The sequence below is a fragment of the Ascaphus truei genome, chromosome 10, assembly GCF_040206685.1.
Source record: "Ascaphus truei isolate aAscTru1 chromosome 10, aAscTru1.hap1, whole genome shotgun sequence".
NCBI classification, from domain to species: Eukaryota; Metazoa; Chordata; class Amphibia; order Anura; family Ascaphidae; genus Ascaphus; species Ascaphus truei.
The window spans coordinates 16,360,242-16,376,346 of NC_134492.1; the positions used below are offsets into that span (position 1 = coordinate 16,360,242).

The 16,105-nt window shown below is 41.8% G+C and overlaps 1 protein-coding gene across 3 annotated transcripts in view; it reads right to left on the reverse strand.

The window, feature by feature from the left end:
• The window catches only part of FGGY (FGGY carbohydrate kinase domain containing), a 174,883-nt gene that overhangs the window by 36,217 nt on the left and 122,561 nt on the right, over window positions 1-16,105 (reverse strand). For all 3 annotated transcript variants that reach the window (XM_075616008.1, XM_075616009.1, XM_075616010.1), the window contains 4 exons: window positions 14,226-14,287; window positions 8,804-8,951; window positions 6,699-6,773; window positions 1,088-1,208 (listed from right to left, as the gene is read on the reverse strand). In XM_075616008.1, the coding sequence (XP_075472123.1) occupies window positions 1,088-1,208; window positions 6,699-6,773; window positions 8,804-8,951; window positions 14,226-14,287 (406 nt within the window). The remainder of the gene's footprint in view (window positions 1-1,087; window positions 1,209-6,698; window positions 6,774-8,803; window positions 8,952-14,225; window positions 14,288-16,105) is intronic.

The following is a 16,105-nucleotide window of genomic DNA, read 5'->3' on the forward strand; positions in this document are numbered from 1 at the left end:
TGACAATTACAATCACTCTATGATGTAGGTAAACATACTTCACAATTTAAAGCTGCAGATCCAGCAATATCTTACGTGTGTTTAAATAAAAATAAAAAAATCAGTTCTGTACTATGAGAAAATACTTGTAGCCTTTATTTTTTAAAAACAACTCAGAATTACATTTTTAATGTATTATATAACAACAAGCATTTTTGTTTCTATAGCAACCATTTGCAAAGTCACATCCCCTTCCTCTTCTGAAACAGGCTCTGGCACACCCCTTTTTGAGCCCTGCCCTCTCTCTAACAGTGCACCAATTGTATCTAGTAACTGCCTGTTCACATGATCTTCCCCATAAAACTTTGCCACTTTGGTCCTCTTCTGCTGCACTGACAGACATTTAGTGAACTCCCGAGTTTAATCTTCGCCGATCGATCACAGGAGAACGGATCGATCAGCAACTTAGCTAATTACTTATTGTGTGGATTATATTGACGCACATATTAAAGGGGATTTTTTAAATTTAATTTTTAAATAAACGGCAGCTTGGACTTCTGTTTTAAGAAGATACACCTTTAACACAATTTTAAAGTTGGAGATTTCTAAAGGCGTTAATGTGAATGTTGTGAGCGTCACTCAGCGTTAATACGTTAATACGTTAATACACACACAATCGCTTATTGTAGGGTAAGTTACTAACTCAGGAGCTAACAGTATGATATCAGGGCACTGCCACAAGTGTTAATTCTAATGGAAAAGTTCTAGTACGATTCATTGTAACTACAGGAACGGCACTCACGAGCTTAATCAAATTCTTCTGGTTTATTTGGTGTTCAACGTTTTGGTCCTATATCTGAACCTTAAGGAGTTGACCTGCCTTTAACCCCTTTTATTCATCCAATGATTTGCTGACCCACAAGGGGTAAAGTTAATATTTAGCTTATCAGCAGTTTATAGGGATTGGGTGGACAAAAAACATTTCATTTAATATTTTGGTGAGGTTAGTGACCTTGGAAAGTTCACATATTAAGGAAAGAAGAATGGAACTATTTATTTGACTAAAAATAGAGTTGGTTGCCTTGCGCTTTTCCGGCTCATAGCTTACCCGTAATGTCTGCGTGCAGCTGCACAAAGAGGGGGTTCTTGCTCAGCCCCCCACACAGAAACAACGTGCTGATGTGATGCCCTGCAGTCTGCATTGTTTCCAGAATGTGTCTCGTTCCCAACTAGGAAAACAAATGTAATACTCATCAGCAACGAGAGAAACGGGAGAGAACAACAAAAGCCAGGCGTTCCTGGCAGATCATTTTCAGGACGTATAAACAGTATCCTACTCAAGTTTATTTTCAAGATATACATGAAACGCCACAGCAATGGGGAAATGCCGGGAGGAAAACACGTGTCCTGTTCCACAATGTGAATATTACAATGTATTACTACTCAGTGCTGTACTTACAGGAGCAACCCCCCCAAAATGTTCATTTTTTATTTATTTTTTAGTTTTACCTGAACTGGGACATCCCTTGGAACTGATCTGTGGTCCCCTGACATCTGGGTTGTTGGGGAGGGGAGGGGAAGGTGAGGGGGAAGGGGGTAAGTCATGAGCAACAAGAGTTTTAAAAAATAAACTAAATGTTGATAGTTTGAGAAAATGACAAAACATTTTCGAAACGTGCCTGCTGGGTCCAGCAATAGAAAGCCAATGGCTATGGCTGACTGCCATTTTGTCTGCACCAGGCATACCTTTCACGATGGACAAATCAACTCGTCGCTTGAAAACCTGGGGGTCCCAGATGTCAGTAAACCATGGATGACAGCCCAGTTCCGGTTAGTATAAAAATGTTTTTAAAACTTCCAAAAATCATGAGCAGCACAGATTGCCGCTTCCAGTGGCAACAATGATGATCAGATTTCTAATTCACTTATATTGTTTTGGGGGATTTCTGGAAGAGTTGTTGAGGGTTATTCATTAAATTGCGATAATGCTGATCAATGCACTATCACATGGAAACTCCCACTGAATTCAATAGCCTCTCCCTCCACTCCCCCACAGCATGATTGGCACTATCGCAGTTTAATGAATAATCCCCAATCTGTGTTAGGAAAGACTTACATGATGCAGATATTATAATGAGCTGTATAACATTCTGCATCCATGTGCATACCTTTGTCACCTTTTACTCATGTAATAGAAAATGGCCAAGTCTGAGCGAGATGCTGCAACAGTCTGCAGCAAAAGTAAGGCCTTTCTTACAAACGATGCATACACCTTCAGGAAATGGCTCAGTGCATCAAAACCAACTCTTTTACATCACTTCTATTCTGCAAAGTCTCCTTGCATCTCTCTCTCTCTCTCCCCCTTTCCCCCCCCCCAATATCGTTATTTGGGGAATATATTCAATATATAGAAAACAAAAATAGTTAGACACATTATATATATTTTCAGTAACATTTGACAGTTAGGCTTTGTAACAGTGATAAGCTCCTTTTAGGAATTAACCATCTCTTGTCAACAGTGCTTTTGGAGATCCCTTCTTTTTAAAGGAGCAATCCATGCAATATCCTACGAGTGCGTTTTAAAATAAATCAGTTCTGTAGTATTGGATATTACTTACTACATTTTTTTTTAAATGTAACCCTTAATGCCATTTTAATGAGTTTTAATATACTGAGCATCCTTTGATTTCTGTTGCAGGCTTTAGCCCATCTCCTAGCAGTGCAAGATATTTGTAACATTTTCCTGTTTGTGATCACTTGTTGCCAATATTCCCAGCAATTTGAGCTGTAAACTGTAACAATAGATAATGTTACCTTATTAGTATAAGGATACATTGTAGCTGCTGAGTTATACGAGCTGAAGGATTGATTGAAACTGAAAGGCCGGGACGTGGTGAACCCTGGGAAGCAGGATCTTTGCTGGTCGATTACGGGAGAATGAATCGAGCTGCAGCTTTGGTAATTAATTTTCAATAAAGGTAATCAAAGTGCTGCTTGGATTGACTCTTTAATAGAAGATAGTATTGCATAGAAATGGTTACATTTGCTGCTAGTAGGGTTAAAATATAATGGCTAGAACAGGGGTGGTTAAATCCAGTCCTCAAGGACCGCCAACAGGTCAGGTTTTCAGGATATCCCTGCTTCAGCACAAGTGGCTCAATCAGTAGCTCATTCAAAGACTGATTCACTTGTGCTGAAGCAGGAATATTCTGAAAACCTGACCTGTTGGTGGCCCTTGAGGACTGGCGTTGGCCACCGCTGAGCTGGAATGAAGGTTTGACAATAACAACACTTTACATTGCACTCAATCCGAAGGGACGCATTATAAAGGAGATGCAGACGTGTACTGTATATCAGCAAACCACTTTACCAAGTAAAGAACTGGCCAAAATGAAAACGCATTTTCATTTAATGTACTTTAACTTCCAAAACAACCAAATAAATAATCACTAGGGATTAGGTATAGTGAATATTTGAGATCTAGTGTAAAAGAGGAGTGCATTATAAATCTAAGCTAAAGGTTATATTTATGGCTTCTTACATGATATATTTAAGTCAAAATCCCTCTATAGAACCAGTGTATATCAACCACTAAAACATATTAATTAGGTCATAGGGAATGCTTCAGACACTCAGGTAATGACGGGTAGAGATTTCTCACTAGGCAATAACTTTGTCTTCCTCAGCTCAGCACGGACAACACTTTGATCCTTTTAATGTAATATACTGTATTTCCACAGTGCAAAAGAAATTAAGTTTCAAACCGGAGAAACTGGCAATGTCTTCTAAGAGGTTTGTGTTGCCTATTTCATAATAGGATTTTAGAAATAGAAGAAAACAGTCTGTAGTGTGGAGTTATAGGGGTTTCTTCAGTCCAAAAAAAAAAGGTACTACAGTATATGCCATCAGTGAAAAAAGCTTAATTTATTAAGGTATAATCTTGGCACTCTTCTAGGATGTGAATGCCTAGAACATATACTATAATTCTTTTAATTCTTTGTGTTGTCAAATTCCTGTATATAGCTTAGTCAAACTGTAACTTAGATACATTGTGTTTGCAACACATTATCACAAAGGTAAGTCAAGGAGCTTTTTACAAGTGCATGCAGTAAAGTGGGAACATCCTGAAACAGGGCCGCCAACAGGGGGGGACAAAGGGCACTGGCCTCCCCCAAGCCCACCTCCTGTCCCGGGCAGCTGCAGCGGTGATATCGGGGGCAGGAGGGGGAAACGTTCAGCGGCAAGCTGCACCCACCCTGTCATGGTAAGTCATACCACCCAGTCACTGTCACCCACTGTCACTGTCTCCCACTATCACTGTCACCCACCCAGTCACTGTCTCCCACCCAGTCACTGTCTCCCACCCAGTCACTGTCTCCCACCCACCCAGTCACTGTCTTCCACCCACCCAGTCACTGTCTCCCACCCACCCAGTCACTGTCATTCACCCACCCAGTCACTGTCTCCCACCCACTCAGTCACTGTCATTCACCCACCCAGTCACTGTCTCCCACCCACTCAGTCACTGTCATTCACCCACCCAGTCACTGTCATTCACCCAACCAGTCACTGTTATTCACCCACCCAGTCACTATCTCCCACCCACCCAGTCACTGTCTCCCACCCACTCAGTCACTGTCATTCACCCACCCACTGTCATTCACCCACCCAGTCACTGTCTAAGTCACTGTCTCCCACCCACCCAGTCACTGTCTCCCATCCACCCTGTCACTGTCTCCCACCCACCCACCATCATTCACCCACCCACCCACCCACATTCACCATTCACCCACCCACCCACCGTCATTCAAACCGTCCAACCACCCACCGTCATTCAACCGTCATTCACCACCCACCCACAGGTCATTCAACCACCCACATTCAACATTCACCCACCCACCCACTGTCATTCAAACCGTCCAACCACCCACCGTCATTCACCCTACCGTCATTCACCCACCGTCATTCACCCACCCACTGTCATTCACCCACCCACCGTCATTCACTCAATCACCCACCCACCGTCATTCACCCACCCACCCACTGTCATTTAACTGTCATTTACCCACCCACCCACTGTCATTTAACTGTCATTTAACCACCGACTGTCATTTACCCACCCACCGACTGTCATTTACCCACCCACCCACTATAATTTACCCACCCACTGTAATTTACCCACCCACCCACCCACTGTCATTTACCCACCCACCCACCATCATTCACCCACTCACCCACTGTCATTCACCCACCCACCCTCACACCCCCCCACTGTCATTCACTCACCCACCCACCCACCCTCCCACCCACCCACGGTCATTCACCCACCCACCCACTGTCATTCGAGGTGCCTTCTGCGCATGCGCCGAGGCCCAACCTCATGACGTCACTTCCGTGATGCATTTTCGTTACCACCAATGACATTTTCCCCATCAAAACTCTGTAGGTGCCAGCAAAGAAGTTTCACTTAAAAAGTGACAAACCTTCCACCGTACCGTGCACAGCAAATAAAACTATCCCTTGCGAGTACTTTCACATGTCTCAGACAAGTGTGCAACCGGCCTTCCCCCATTATCTCTTAGCATACAGTGCTTCCACTGCAGCCAGGGATTCTGGGATAATGACATGCAAATGAGCCCACAGTGTCTCACAATTATATAGAATGAGTATCTCAACAAATTAGAATTGAACAAAGGTTGTACTCAATAGACATACTGCATGTCTTTTTCAACCTAATCTCTTAGGCTGCGGCCCCGCTGGGCGCTCGGTGCGTGCTGCTTTTACTTACATAAATCTTTATGTGTAAGGCCCCACTCACGCGATGCGCGCGTGCTCGTGCGCGGGTACGCACGCTCACTCAAGCTTGGCACTTGAGTAAACAACATTGTTTTTACTTTCAAGCGTGCTCAACTTGCCCACAACGCCCCCCCCCCAGCTGCGCGCTTGCAAAATAGCCAGGACACCTGGCGCTCATGCTTGGAGAGCTGGTGACGTCACCGCTCACCAAGCATGAACGCGGTCAGCGCCAGCGGGGACGCAGCCTTACTTTACTTTTATGCCTCGTTCTTTTTACCAAGATGGTGTATGACTGGGGATAATTGGACAACACACTACTGAATTGCACAACTAGAGGTTAATATGTGAACTGCATCCAGAGTGAAAACTACTAATATCTTTAAAATACCAGCAAACCATTGTGGCCAATAGCATGAGGCAGAGTTGAATGCTGCGGCTGCATTTTTAAATGTGGGGGCAAAACTAATGCAGAATACAACAGGTTTAAATCAAGACTCACTGATAAGCAGGTCAGAGGCACCATCATTTTATACCAATTCAAAGTGATCCAATTTGACACAACGTGGTCCTATTTATTAAGGATGGTGTTTTGGTTTTTAACATTTTTCTTGTTTTGGTTTTGTACAAAAAAAATATATGGATGAAAACACAAACAAAATTCAACCTTTCCCCCCCATCCTAAGTAAATATATGGGCTGAAGGGGCAGCTCAGTGAGTAAAGGCACTGACTTCTGAAAACTATGACACCAAGTTGGAATGCCCCAGACACAAAAAAATACTGTAGGTTGTAAGCTCCACAGCACAGGAACTTGTGCCTGTAAACTTACTATGTACACATTTATAATATACATGTGGGGGTAGCAGTGAGTGACATGCTGCCTTATTTCTATGAAAAGGAAACAGCTTCCTATAGTTCAACTTACAGCAATGCCTTGTACTGTGGCCAAGTAAAGCATAGCAAGATCATCCAGGCCCTTCGACAAAGTCAGTCCAACGATCTGCAGAAAAAAAACAGAAAGTCCATATTTTATATTTAGATATTTTAATACCACTTTCAATGTGTCTCTCTTCCAGGCAGTATTCTCTGATGCACTCATTCATCATAACCTATTATCTACATCAGGCGATAAAATAGATACATATTTCATATATAGTAGATACATATTAGTACAATACATATATTACACACACATTTCAAATTTGAGACTAGGATTTGTGTCACTTGGCAGCTTTGTTCATGTAGGGAGGGGGGCACATGGTTTGTTGGTAAAGTTCTAGTAGGCAACTGTAGTTAGACTCATGAGAGAAAGACCTGAATCCGGACAGTCACTGATCCTATACCTAATCATTTAAAATAGCTGTGTCTTGTTAGGAGTTAATTCCCTGTGATACACAACATGGTGAAGGTGCGTTTTTAAGATGGTGTCTGCAGGTAACATGAAACTGGTTCCCAAAACTTTGAGAGTTTACAGGGGAACAATACATGAATCCCGTGGCTTTGGAAAGAGCAAAGAGGTAATCCCATGTACTGACAATGAGAACCACAGCCATAAAGTGCTATTAAATATATACCCTCTGAATGGTTTTTTTAGAGCAACAGCGGTACTGGTCTCTGATATTAGCTACCAAAGTTATCAGAGCTGCTTAATCGAGTGACAACCCAGTGAGATTCTTACCACACAAGTAAGAACAGGCTTTCTTAATGGCCTCTGAAGGAAGGATACCAACTGGCAGCCCTAGACATAGCCAGAGCTACAACTTTCTTGGACAATCCTTCCATTTCTGGCAGTCTCTTAATGGAAACTATAAGGAGGCTTCATATTCTGGTTTCAGAATCTCACTTAATTCAGCAAATGTGATTTCAGAGTTATTAATGATTTCTCAGCATTTATTCGTACGCACAGTCATCTCAACGGTGTCATTGTCAGTCTACTGATGGCTTCTTGCCTGTGTGCTGGAAAGTGGGTGTAGTTTGGGGATCTTCCAGCATGGTAATTATAATAAAGACATAATAAATACAGAGGAAAGTTAATGAGCTTGAGGAGTGAACGTTTGCCTTAACTTTTACAAAGAAGTCCCAACTGTGTATGGAAGATGTGATGCAATGTCCTTCATTACTTGCCCTGTCATATTATAAACCATTGTAGCACTTCTAGTTTACATCTCACAATTTCTCACAATTTTATTTAACGTTACATGCATGTGTATATATTCTTCAACATTTGTAGATGTATTATTATAATCAAAAGGTTTTGTAAAGTAATTAAATTAAAACAAATTATTGTTTGAATTAGCAGTTTTATTTTCTAATTTTTTAGTCATCTGAGATTTTGATGGGCCTAAAACCTTTTCGTAGACCTCGTGCACTGAACCCAATCTGCTCAATGGATAATTGTGTCCACAAGGGTTTTGCATCACAATTTATATGTTTTTCACGTTTATTACTACTGTGAAGCGCTATGAACATTAATGGCACTACAGGCAGTCCTCGTTTTACAACGCTTCGTTTTACAATGAATGGCTTATCCAACGCTATGCAATGCATACCTATGTTCATTTTTACAACGCCAAAACGGCTTATCCAACGCTCTTATGACGCTTTGCAAAGTTGTTTATGTGTATACATATATATATATTATATAATATTATATTATACTATATAATATATTATATTATTATATTTTATGTTATATTATATATATAATACAGTATATACACACTATATAATGTATGTGTGTGCTGCATATTTATTGCCTGCATAAAATATCTGGTGTATTTTAGTGTTAAAAATGCCTTCAGGAACGGAACCTTTCATTTAAACGGTGTTCTTATGGGAAAACGTGTTTCGCTTTAAGACGTTTCGCTATCCAACGCCATTTTGAGTAACGCATTGTGTCGGATAACCGAAGACTGCCTGTATATAAATAAAGACATGCATACATACATGCATACTGTAAATAAAACGTTTGATCTACACGTTTGGCTCCTTTGTGGAGCATTCACTTTTATACAATACGGCATTTCTTACCATGCCCTTCATAGTGAGATCGGCTAAGGGAGACCTGTTACCATGGAAATCCGGCCAAACATGTAAATCAGCAGCAAGTAAACCCACAGGCCCCGGCTTCTTCATTTGATCCAGGTGATTGTTTAAGTATGTATATATATTTTGGCCCCTGGAAATAAAACATGAAAAAGACGATTTATTCTGTAAAATGTAAACATTTGTACATTTGTGCTGGAAAAGAAAATACAACCAATTAGTGATGTCATGACCAACCTGGGAACACAATGCAGACAGCTTTCTGCAGCAATCAACAGAGTACAATTCAAAAGCAATGGGGTTAATGTATGAAATAGATGGTGAGTTACAGCACAAAGCTGATGTGACTTATTTAGAAAGAGTTGAACATTTATCAAAGAGACAGACCACAGCTGCACTTTGCTTCTGGTCCCAACGCAACAAATCAATTTATTTGTCATCTCTTTTGCAGCATCCATAGATATGCCTTTTGGTTCTAGGTAGTCCAAACAGTTTCAGAAAGTCCAGTTCTTAATTTAAGAGGGGAGATTTAAAGTCCTCGAGTGTCTTAGCATATACAAAACAATATTAGCTGACTATAGTCCGGTGCATTCTTCATTGTACACAAAATAACCCTGTCCATGTTTTGAAATGCCTATAATAATTGGGCCCATGCCAGATTCTATCAATATGAACTTCAGTTCTCACCCCTCATCATAATGGCCAATTGTAAATATTATTAAGTGATTATTGACATGGCTCACACTTCAGAGAAAATGAAGACCGTGAATACAGAAGCGCATGGATAGCGAGAGTCCTGCAAATACAGAAAGAAAATTAAACATCTCCAACAAGAACAAAAGAAAAGACCCATAAATAATAACAGAGGCAGCCTTGCTCTGAGAAAACACTATTTCTGGCAATGTATATACAGGAAAAAGGTCAGGCGAGACTACTCTTCAATCCTTTCACTGCCAGAGTGTAACACATTGCTTTGCAATGCATTGATTGCAACTCTGGCTGCAAAATGGGTTAAGGCAGGTGCTCAGACTGGGCCTACATAACTGCAGAACCCTGGCTGAGTATGGTGCATTCTACAAGCACACTGCTGCCCTCAGTCCAAATACTAGTAATAGCCATTATAAAGGCCTCCTGTTGCTAGTCAGGCCAAGCAAAGGCAAACATAATAATATCTGTAGTCTATACAGTCTACTGCTCTATATAATCATCAATAATGATCCAATGAGCATTGTTTGTTCCTTTTGTGTAGGAGTGGTCAACTCCAATCCTCAAGGGCCACCAATCAATCAGTGGCTCTGTCAAAGACTGAACCACCTGTGCTGAAGCAGAGATATCCTTAAAACCTGACCTGTTGGTGGCCCTTGCAGACTGGAGTTAACCCCTGCTTTAGTGCAACCTACTCCTCTGTTTATCAAAGAGCGAGTACATAGATGGTACCGCTCCAGCTAGAGACCATAAATACACTGGCTTGCAGGCTCCTCCAGGAAGCATTTAAGGGGTTAATACGAAGCAGCTTCACGAGTCTCTCAAGGCATCTCATAGCAGGGCCATTTAAAAATCAAGCCTCTAGTTCAATACTGGCTTGAAGTCCTAATGACGATTGATTGGCCATTGTCTCATTTAGAGCGAAACAGCAATATTCATTTAGCCGCACATGTACACACAGCCACACACTAATGAAATCCCTAAGGGAATTTGGCATATGCTTACCCCTCTGACTTCTAACCTCCCAGCAGCTGTATATTTATTCTTTGAATTCAGCCATTTAGCTACATGTTTTTTCAATTATACCTTAACATATGCACCCTATCAAAGTACATCATACAGAATGAAGTGCACTTGGAAGACATTAAAATAATTAATTCACATCACTACTCACATCATTTTAAACTTTATGCCTTCTTGGAACTGACTTGTGGTAATTTTAAATGTTAAACAATTGTTGTTTTTTTTTAAGGACTCTGCATTCAGTTTCTCTATAACCACTTATTTATGCGAGCTGTTTATTCAATGTATAGCCAAAAAAATTAGTCTGGAAGGCAAAGTAGAAATTCAACGGTTTATATTAACTTCATAAATTATATTGAGCTTGTTTACCAAAGAAGTGTACAGTTTGAAGTGCGAGATGCATCTGAGCTCAAAGAAATATTAAACTTGACAATCATTACTGTCACGGGTGACCAGGCCATTTACACCTTTTTATCTGGAAGATGCATTGAGCAAAACAAGATAATGAAATATATTGTACATTTATTCACAGGAAAAGGCAGGCACACAATGTTACACAGGCAAAAAAAAGCACTTTCTTGGGAACTGGGTACACAACTAAACTCTCCTAGGTGCAGGGATAGCTACCTAAGTATTGTCCTCTGACTAATATTTAGCCTGAATGTCCTCTAACTGAAATCATCCTGCAGTTCCAGGCGCCACCCCTCCCTTCTCTCCAGATCTGGAATTTGACTAACTGGACTTTGGTGCTTAGAATCATGGAGAACCTTAGGGAACCTTGAGAGAACTACAAATCTGATTTGCACAAGGGGTTATAATACCTCTGACTTTCATTCACAGAGTACTACTCCCCCTATCAGAAGTGTGAGAATACTCTCAGCAGCCAACCAGAGCAGGGCTCATCTGACTGATGATGTCAGAGAAAGGAGCATGGCTATCTGCTGGGAAGGCTCTGCAGAGTCTGACAGAACCCAAATGGCTGTTAGGGCCTTTTCCCCTGCCCCTCCTTGCTACCAAATGGCCCGACACCTCCATATCCTGTATTCCCTTTGAGGCCAGAGGGCTAGGTAGACATCATTTCTTATATGCAAATGCTATAGGCTGACAGCATGGATTTTTATACATACAGTATCTGAGCCATACTTTAAGAAAGTATAAACCTTGGGGAACTTTATATATGTGTGGGAAATTAATTGGGGATATGTGGGCTCGAAAATCAGGGGTCTGGGAGACACGGTTCAGCCCCAATGTCATTCACCCTGTGAACCCACAAATAGTGCCTGCACGCTGTGGAGAATCAGGGAACCACCAATAGCTGGGCCCCATGAACTCCTGCAAACAAAAGGAATACGTTGTTGCCCAAATATCCCACCTAAAACTTACACTCCCAAAATCTGGAGTTTCTACCACACATGGAACCCCAAATGCCCCTAAACAGGTCAGGTTTTTCTATACATTACAGGGGACTTCCATAACCCACAAACGCAATACAGGTTCTGGGACACGTTGACACTATCTGGGGTATCCCTATGTTACCTAGGGATCCCCGCAGCTACAGGAACACTTTTCATCCCTGTGCCCCATTTTACTGTGCACAAAGCATACATGTACTTAACGCACTTTGTTAAAAATATACACTTTGAAAACCTAAGTCTGCCTGGTATGGGAAATAGAGTAAAAAGCTGCACGTTATTTTTCACTGGCCATATTACCCACACATTATTGCATAGGCTTAGTACGTACTCTAAGAATCTCTTCACAACCTTATGTATGGTTGGAGCTCCTCAGAACCCCTAGACCGGTTCTGGGTGACCTGGGCATTTACTGGGTATCCTATTAACTTAGAGCCACCCTTGACTGTTTCAGGGACACCTCACATCCCTATGCCCTTTTTACCTTTCTGGTCTGTGCTGAAGCAGGGATCCCCTAGTGGTGAGTTGCAAAAGCGTTTTCAATGGGAGATATTGTCTGGACATGTGCCTACATGTATCCAGGAATTATGCCCGATTCCTGGGTACATTTTTAGGGGAACCAGCAACTCTGGGCCCTGACTATCTAGGCACATTCTGACAACACTTTCTCCGCAAACCCCCCCTTGAAACTCATACCACAGCAATCTCTGCTTGCTGGCTTTCCTGGAAAGGTGAAAACACATCAAATACTTTATTATCGCACATTACAGGTTATGCATGTACAAGACCTGGGCTCAAGAGCTGACACTCTATAAACCAAACACATGGATCAGGGGTAACCAAACAGGCTTAAACCTTTATTTGGGGCCTGGTTATCCCACTACCATTACAATTATGCAGTAACAACATAATAATAACTACAATATCAGTCTAATTCATCTGCTTATAAGAGGCAATGGAACAAGTAATGATGCTTCCTGCAAGGCTAAAATGATTGGACAAATCATGAATAAATATAGTGATGGTTTGCAGTGAAGTCTTTACTGCATTTAGTATGATGTGAGATCCCTCTTACATACAATATTAGTAGGATCTCTTTGAACTTTCCCATAAAATGTACTTCACAAATGGCTTTATCCAAGATGGACAAGAATCCAACTTCCATGTCCAAAGGCAGAAACAGGACATAGATAGCATGGGATATCTTGCCCCATAGGTCTTCATTGTCCCCAGACGGTTTCAGTGCGACCGTGGACTTTGTCTGACATTTCTGATCATAATATAAATCTAATTCATTTTTAGCGGCCTCACTGTCCATTTCCATCAAGAAATAAGCACGGGCCCATGTCCTACCTGGTGGCATTTTAGGGCACATACCGGAATCGGACATTTGGTCGCCCCTGGCGTTTGTCCGGCGAAGGACCCTTCTCCGTAGCTGCTCTGTCGTTTCGCAAATAAGGTAAGTTAATAAGGTGTTAAGTTTTTTTAGGGTTGGGGATTAGGGTAAAGGGTTTAAGGGTAAGGGTTAAGGTTTTTAGATTAGAGGGTAGCGTTAGTAGTAGTGTTTTTTAGGGTAAGGTTAGGGGCTTACTTTAACAGTGAAATGGCCGGTGGTGAGATGTCCCTGCAGTGAGGTGAGGGGTGGCTAAACGCCTGCGGCAATTTGCTTGCGGCAAAACAACCGCGACCAAATGTCCTAGCCCAGCCCATACCGCACTAGGCACATAACCAGGGCACATGTAAAAATATAATATGCAAAGGTCGTTTACTTGTGGCTTCAACTGACGTTAGACATGACTTTTTCAAAGTGCTAAAGAAACCAAAGAAAACACCTGAATTTCATCAGGCCTCTCAGAGAAACGGAGTCACACTGCAACCATGAGATGCCAGAACCTTGCCCTACTAACCAAATCACAAGGTCTCTGCAGGAAGAGAGATTTCTGATGTGCAAAGCAGGCAGCCAACATTGCAGTGCTCAGCTTTTGAGGTTTCTATTATAACCGGAGGGAAAATATTTTAGTAGCGCAACCAGAAATATAATCTTTTTGTTTTGTAGGCCTTTGATCCTTGTTCCATACTATCCTAGTCTTTGCCAGTGCTTGCAAAATCACTTAAGACAAAGGTGATTAAGTTCATGGACATCTTGGCAGATATTTCCTAATGTGAAGTTGATGTACGAGTTCTGTAGCTTTATATCATTACAGTAATGACAAATTAAAGCAGCTTCCAGTAGTCATGGGGGAAGGAAGAAAAAAAAAAGTAGTGACCTGGCTTTAGCTTTCGTTTGTAGCTCTGGAAATGCTTCGTGGCCCCGTACAACATGATCAATCTGAAAAAGAAATGCACACCCAAGGAAGTACATTATTACTGCCGTCAGAATAAAGGTTTTCATCAAAGCGGCAATTTGGAAAACACGCCAAGTTCTAATGTTCTTAAAACAGATCGGCCCTCTGCTTTTCTAAAATCCCCTCCGTAATAGAATTAGCAACACACGCCAAAGAGAGAACATTGTAGTGGAAATTGAGAGGCAGTATGACATAATTCCTTCTAAAGGGGAAGGAGTTGCGGGTAATTCAGACACGAGTCCTAAACGTGACAGGTTACTTCTTGCTGCCAACCTTGATAAAGCGCATATGAGTGCGAAACGCGTAGGTGGTGTGTTTTCTTACATGTGTCCACGTGACATTAATAAACGTGATTTTTATTGGGGTCATCTAGTGATCACGCTTTTTCGATCTTGCGGTTGCGCTCTCTCTTCTACCTGCATTTACTTGTACGTCTTGCTGCCATTAGAATTTTTCGATATTCTTTCTGCCACTTGACTTCTTTTTACGAGTAGCAATTGCGTGAAAAAGTGGCTCAGAGTCAGTTTACTAGATATATATGGCGCTTCCCTTACAAAACTCAAAGATGTAAGATCCAGAAGATATATTTGGAGTACTGCCTCTAAGAAATAAGGTGCATGGGATGAGGGGGAGGGGGGAGTGTGGGGGTTCTACTTTAGGGGAACATGAGCCTTTCTTCATTTATTTTAAATGAAAAGGTGGTTTTAAAGTTAAAACGCTGTGATGGGTATATATTAAGGCATATAAGTGGGGTAATGCACAATTAAAGATACATTCAATTCCATTCAACTAAATGGAAGGCAACACATTGATAACCATGCATGACCCGTTTTCATCATATTGTATGGGAGAGTAAGAGAGAGAGTTTGTACCTGCATCAACATATTCTTACACCTTGTGTTTTGGTCTGCTTGTTTCCATAGGAGGACTTAGGGGGAAGATTACTGATGCATATGTAACCCTACCTGCCTGGCTCATAGAGAGATTACATTGGTGTGAAATATTTGGCTACTCAGTATAGGTTACCTCAATTCAGGGTGCTGGATTCAGGGGGCTGGGTGATGAGGTAGCAAGGGTGACAATGATGGGCACCAAGGAACTTTTGTAGTATCTCAGTCTTTATACACGTGCCCAGGTACAGGGACACATCACACACATATGACAATGTTGCACTGTTTCTATATTCTCATGGTTACTCAGGAACACAGTGCTTCCCTGGGTGCCCACTCTTAATACTCACAGAGAGGTGTATTTACTTGGCTGTACTTCAGGTATTGGACCGGACCCCCCTTTGGAGTAACATACATTATACCCCATCTTCTATGGGCCCTTACTAGGATCCGAGCCGGTTCTGAGAAGGTACCGATTATATTATATCCCTAATCAGGAACTGTCACTTCCCTACTGATTGAGGAGAATACTCTTCTAGATCCACCAGTAAAACTGATCTGCTGACACCCGGGGACCTTCTGCGTGTAGCTTGCTGTGGCGTGTCTGTTTCTCCCAAAGTGATTCCTGCGTGTCTCCGTTGGCCATTTACTTGGGATCATTGCTAGTATAAGGGCACTGTCCCTATCTATAACTAAACAAATAAGGGGGGCCAGATATCTTTTATTTCTTTAGGAACATCCTCACTATCTACACTCTCCGAGACGCTTCTCCTCTTGTCCTCCAGGAACCTAACCTTCCAGAACCTTCCTCCTATCCTAAATACTCCCTTTGTGACAGCAGTATCCCTATGACAAAACAGGGTGGCTCCCAGCATATACCGGTACTATCCTGATTGTAACCCCTTACAAGGG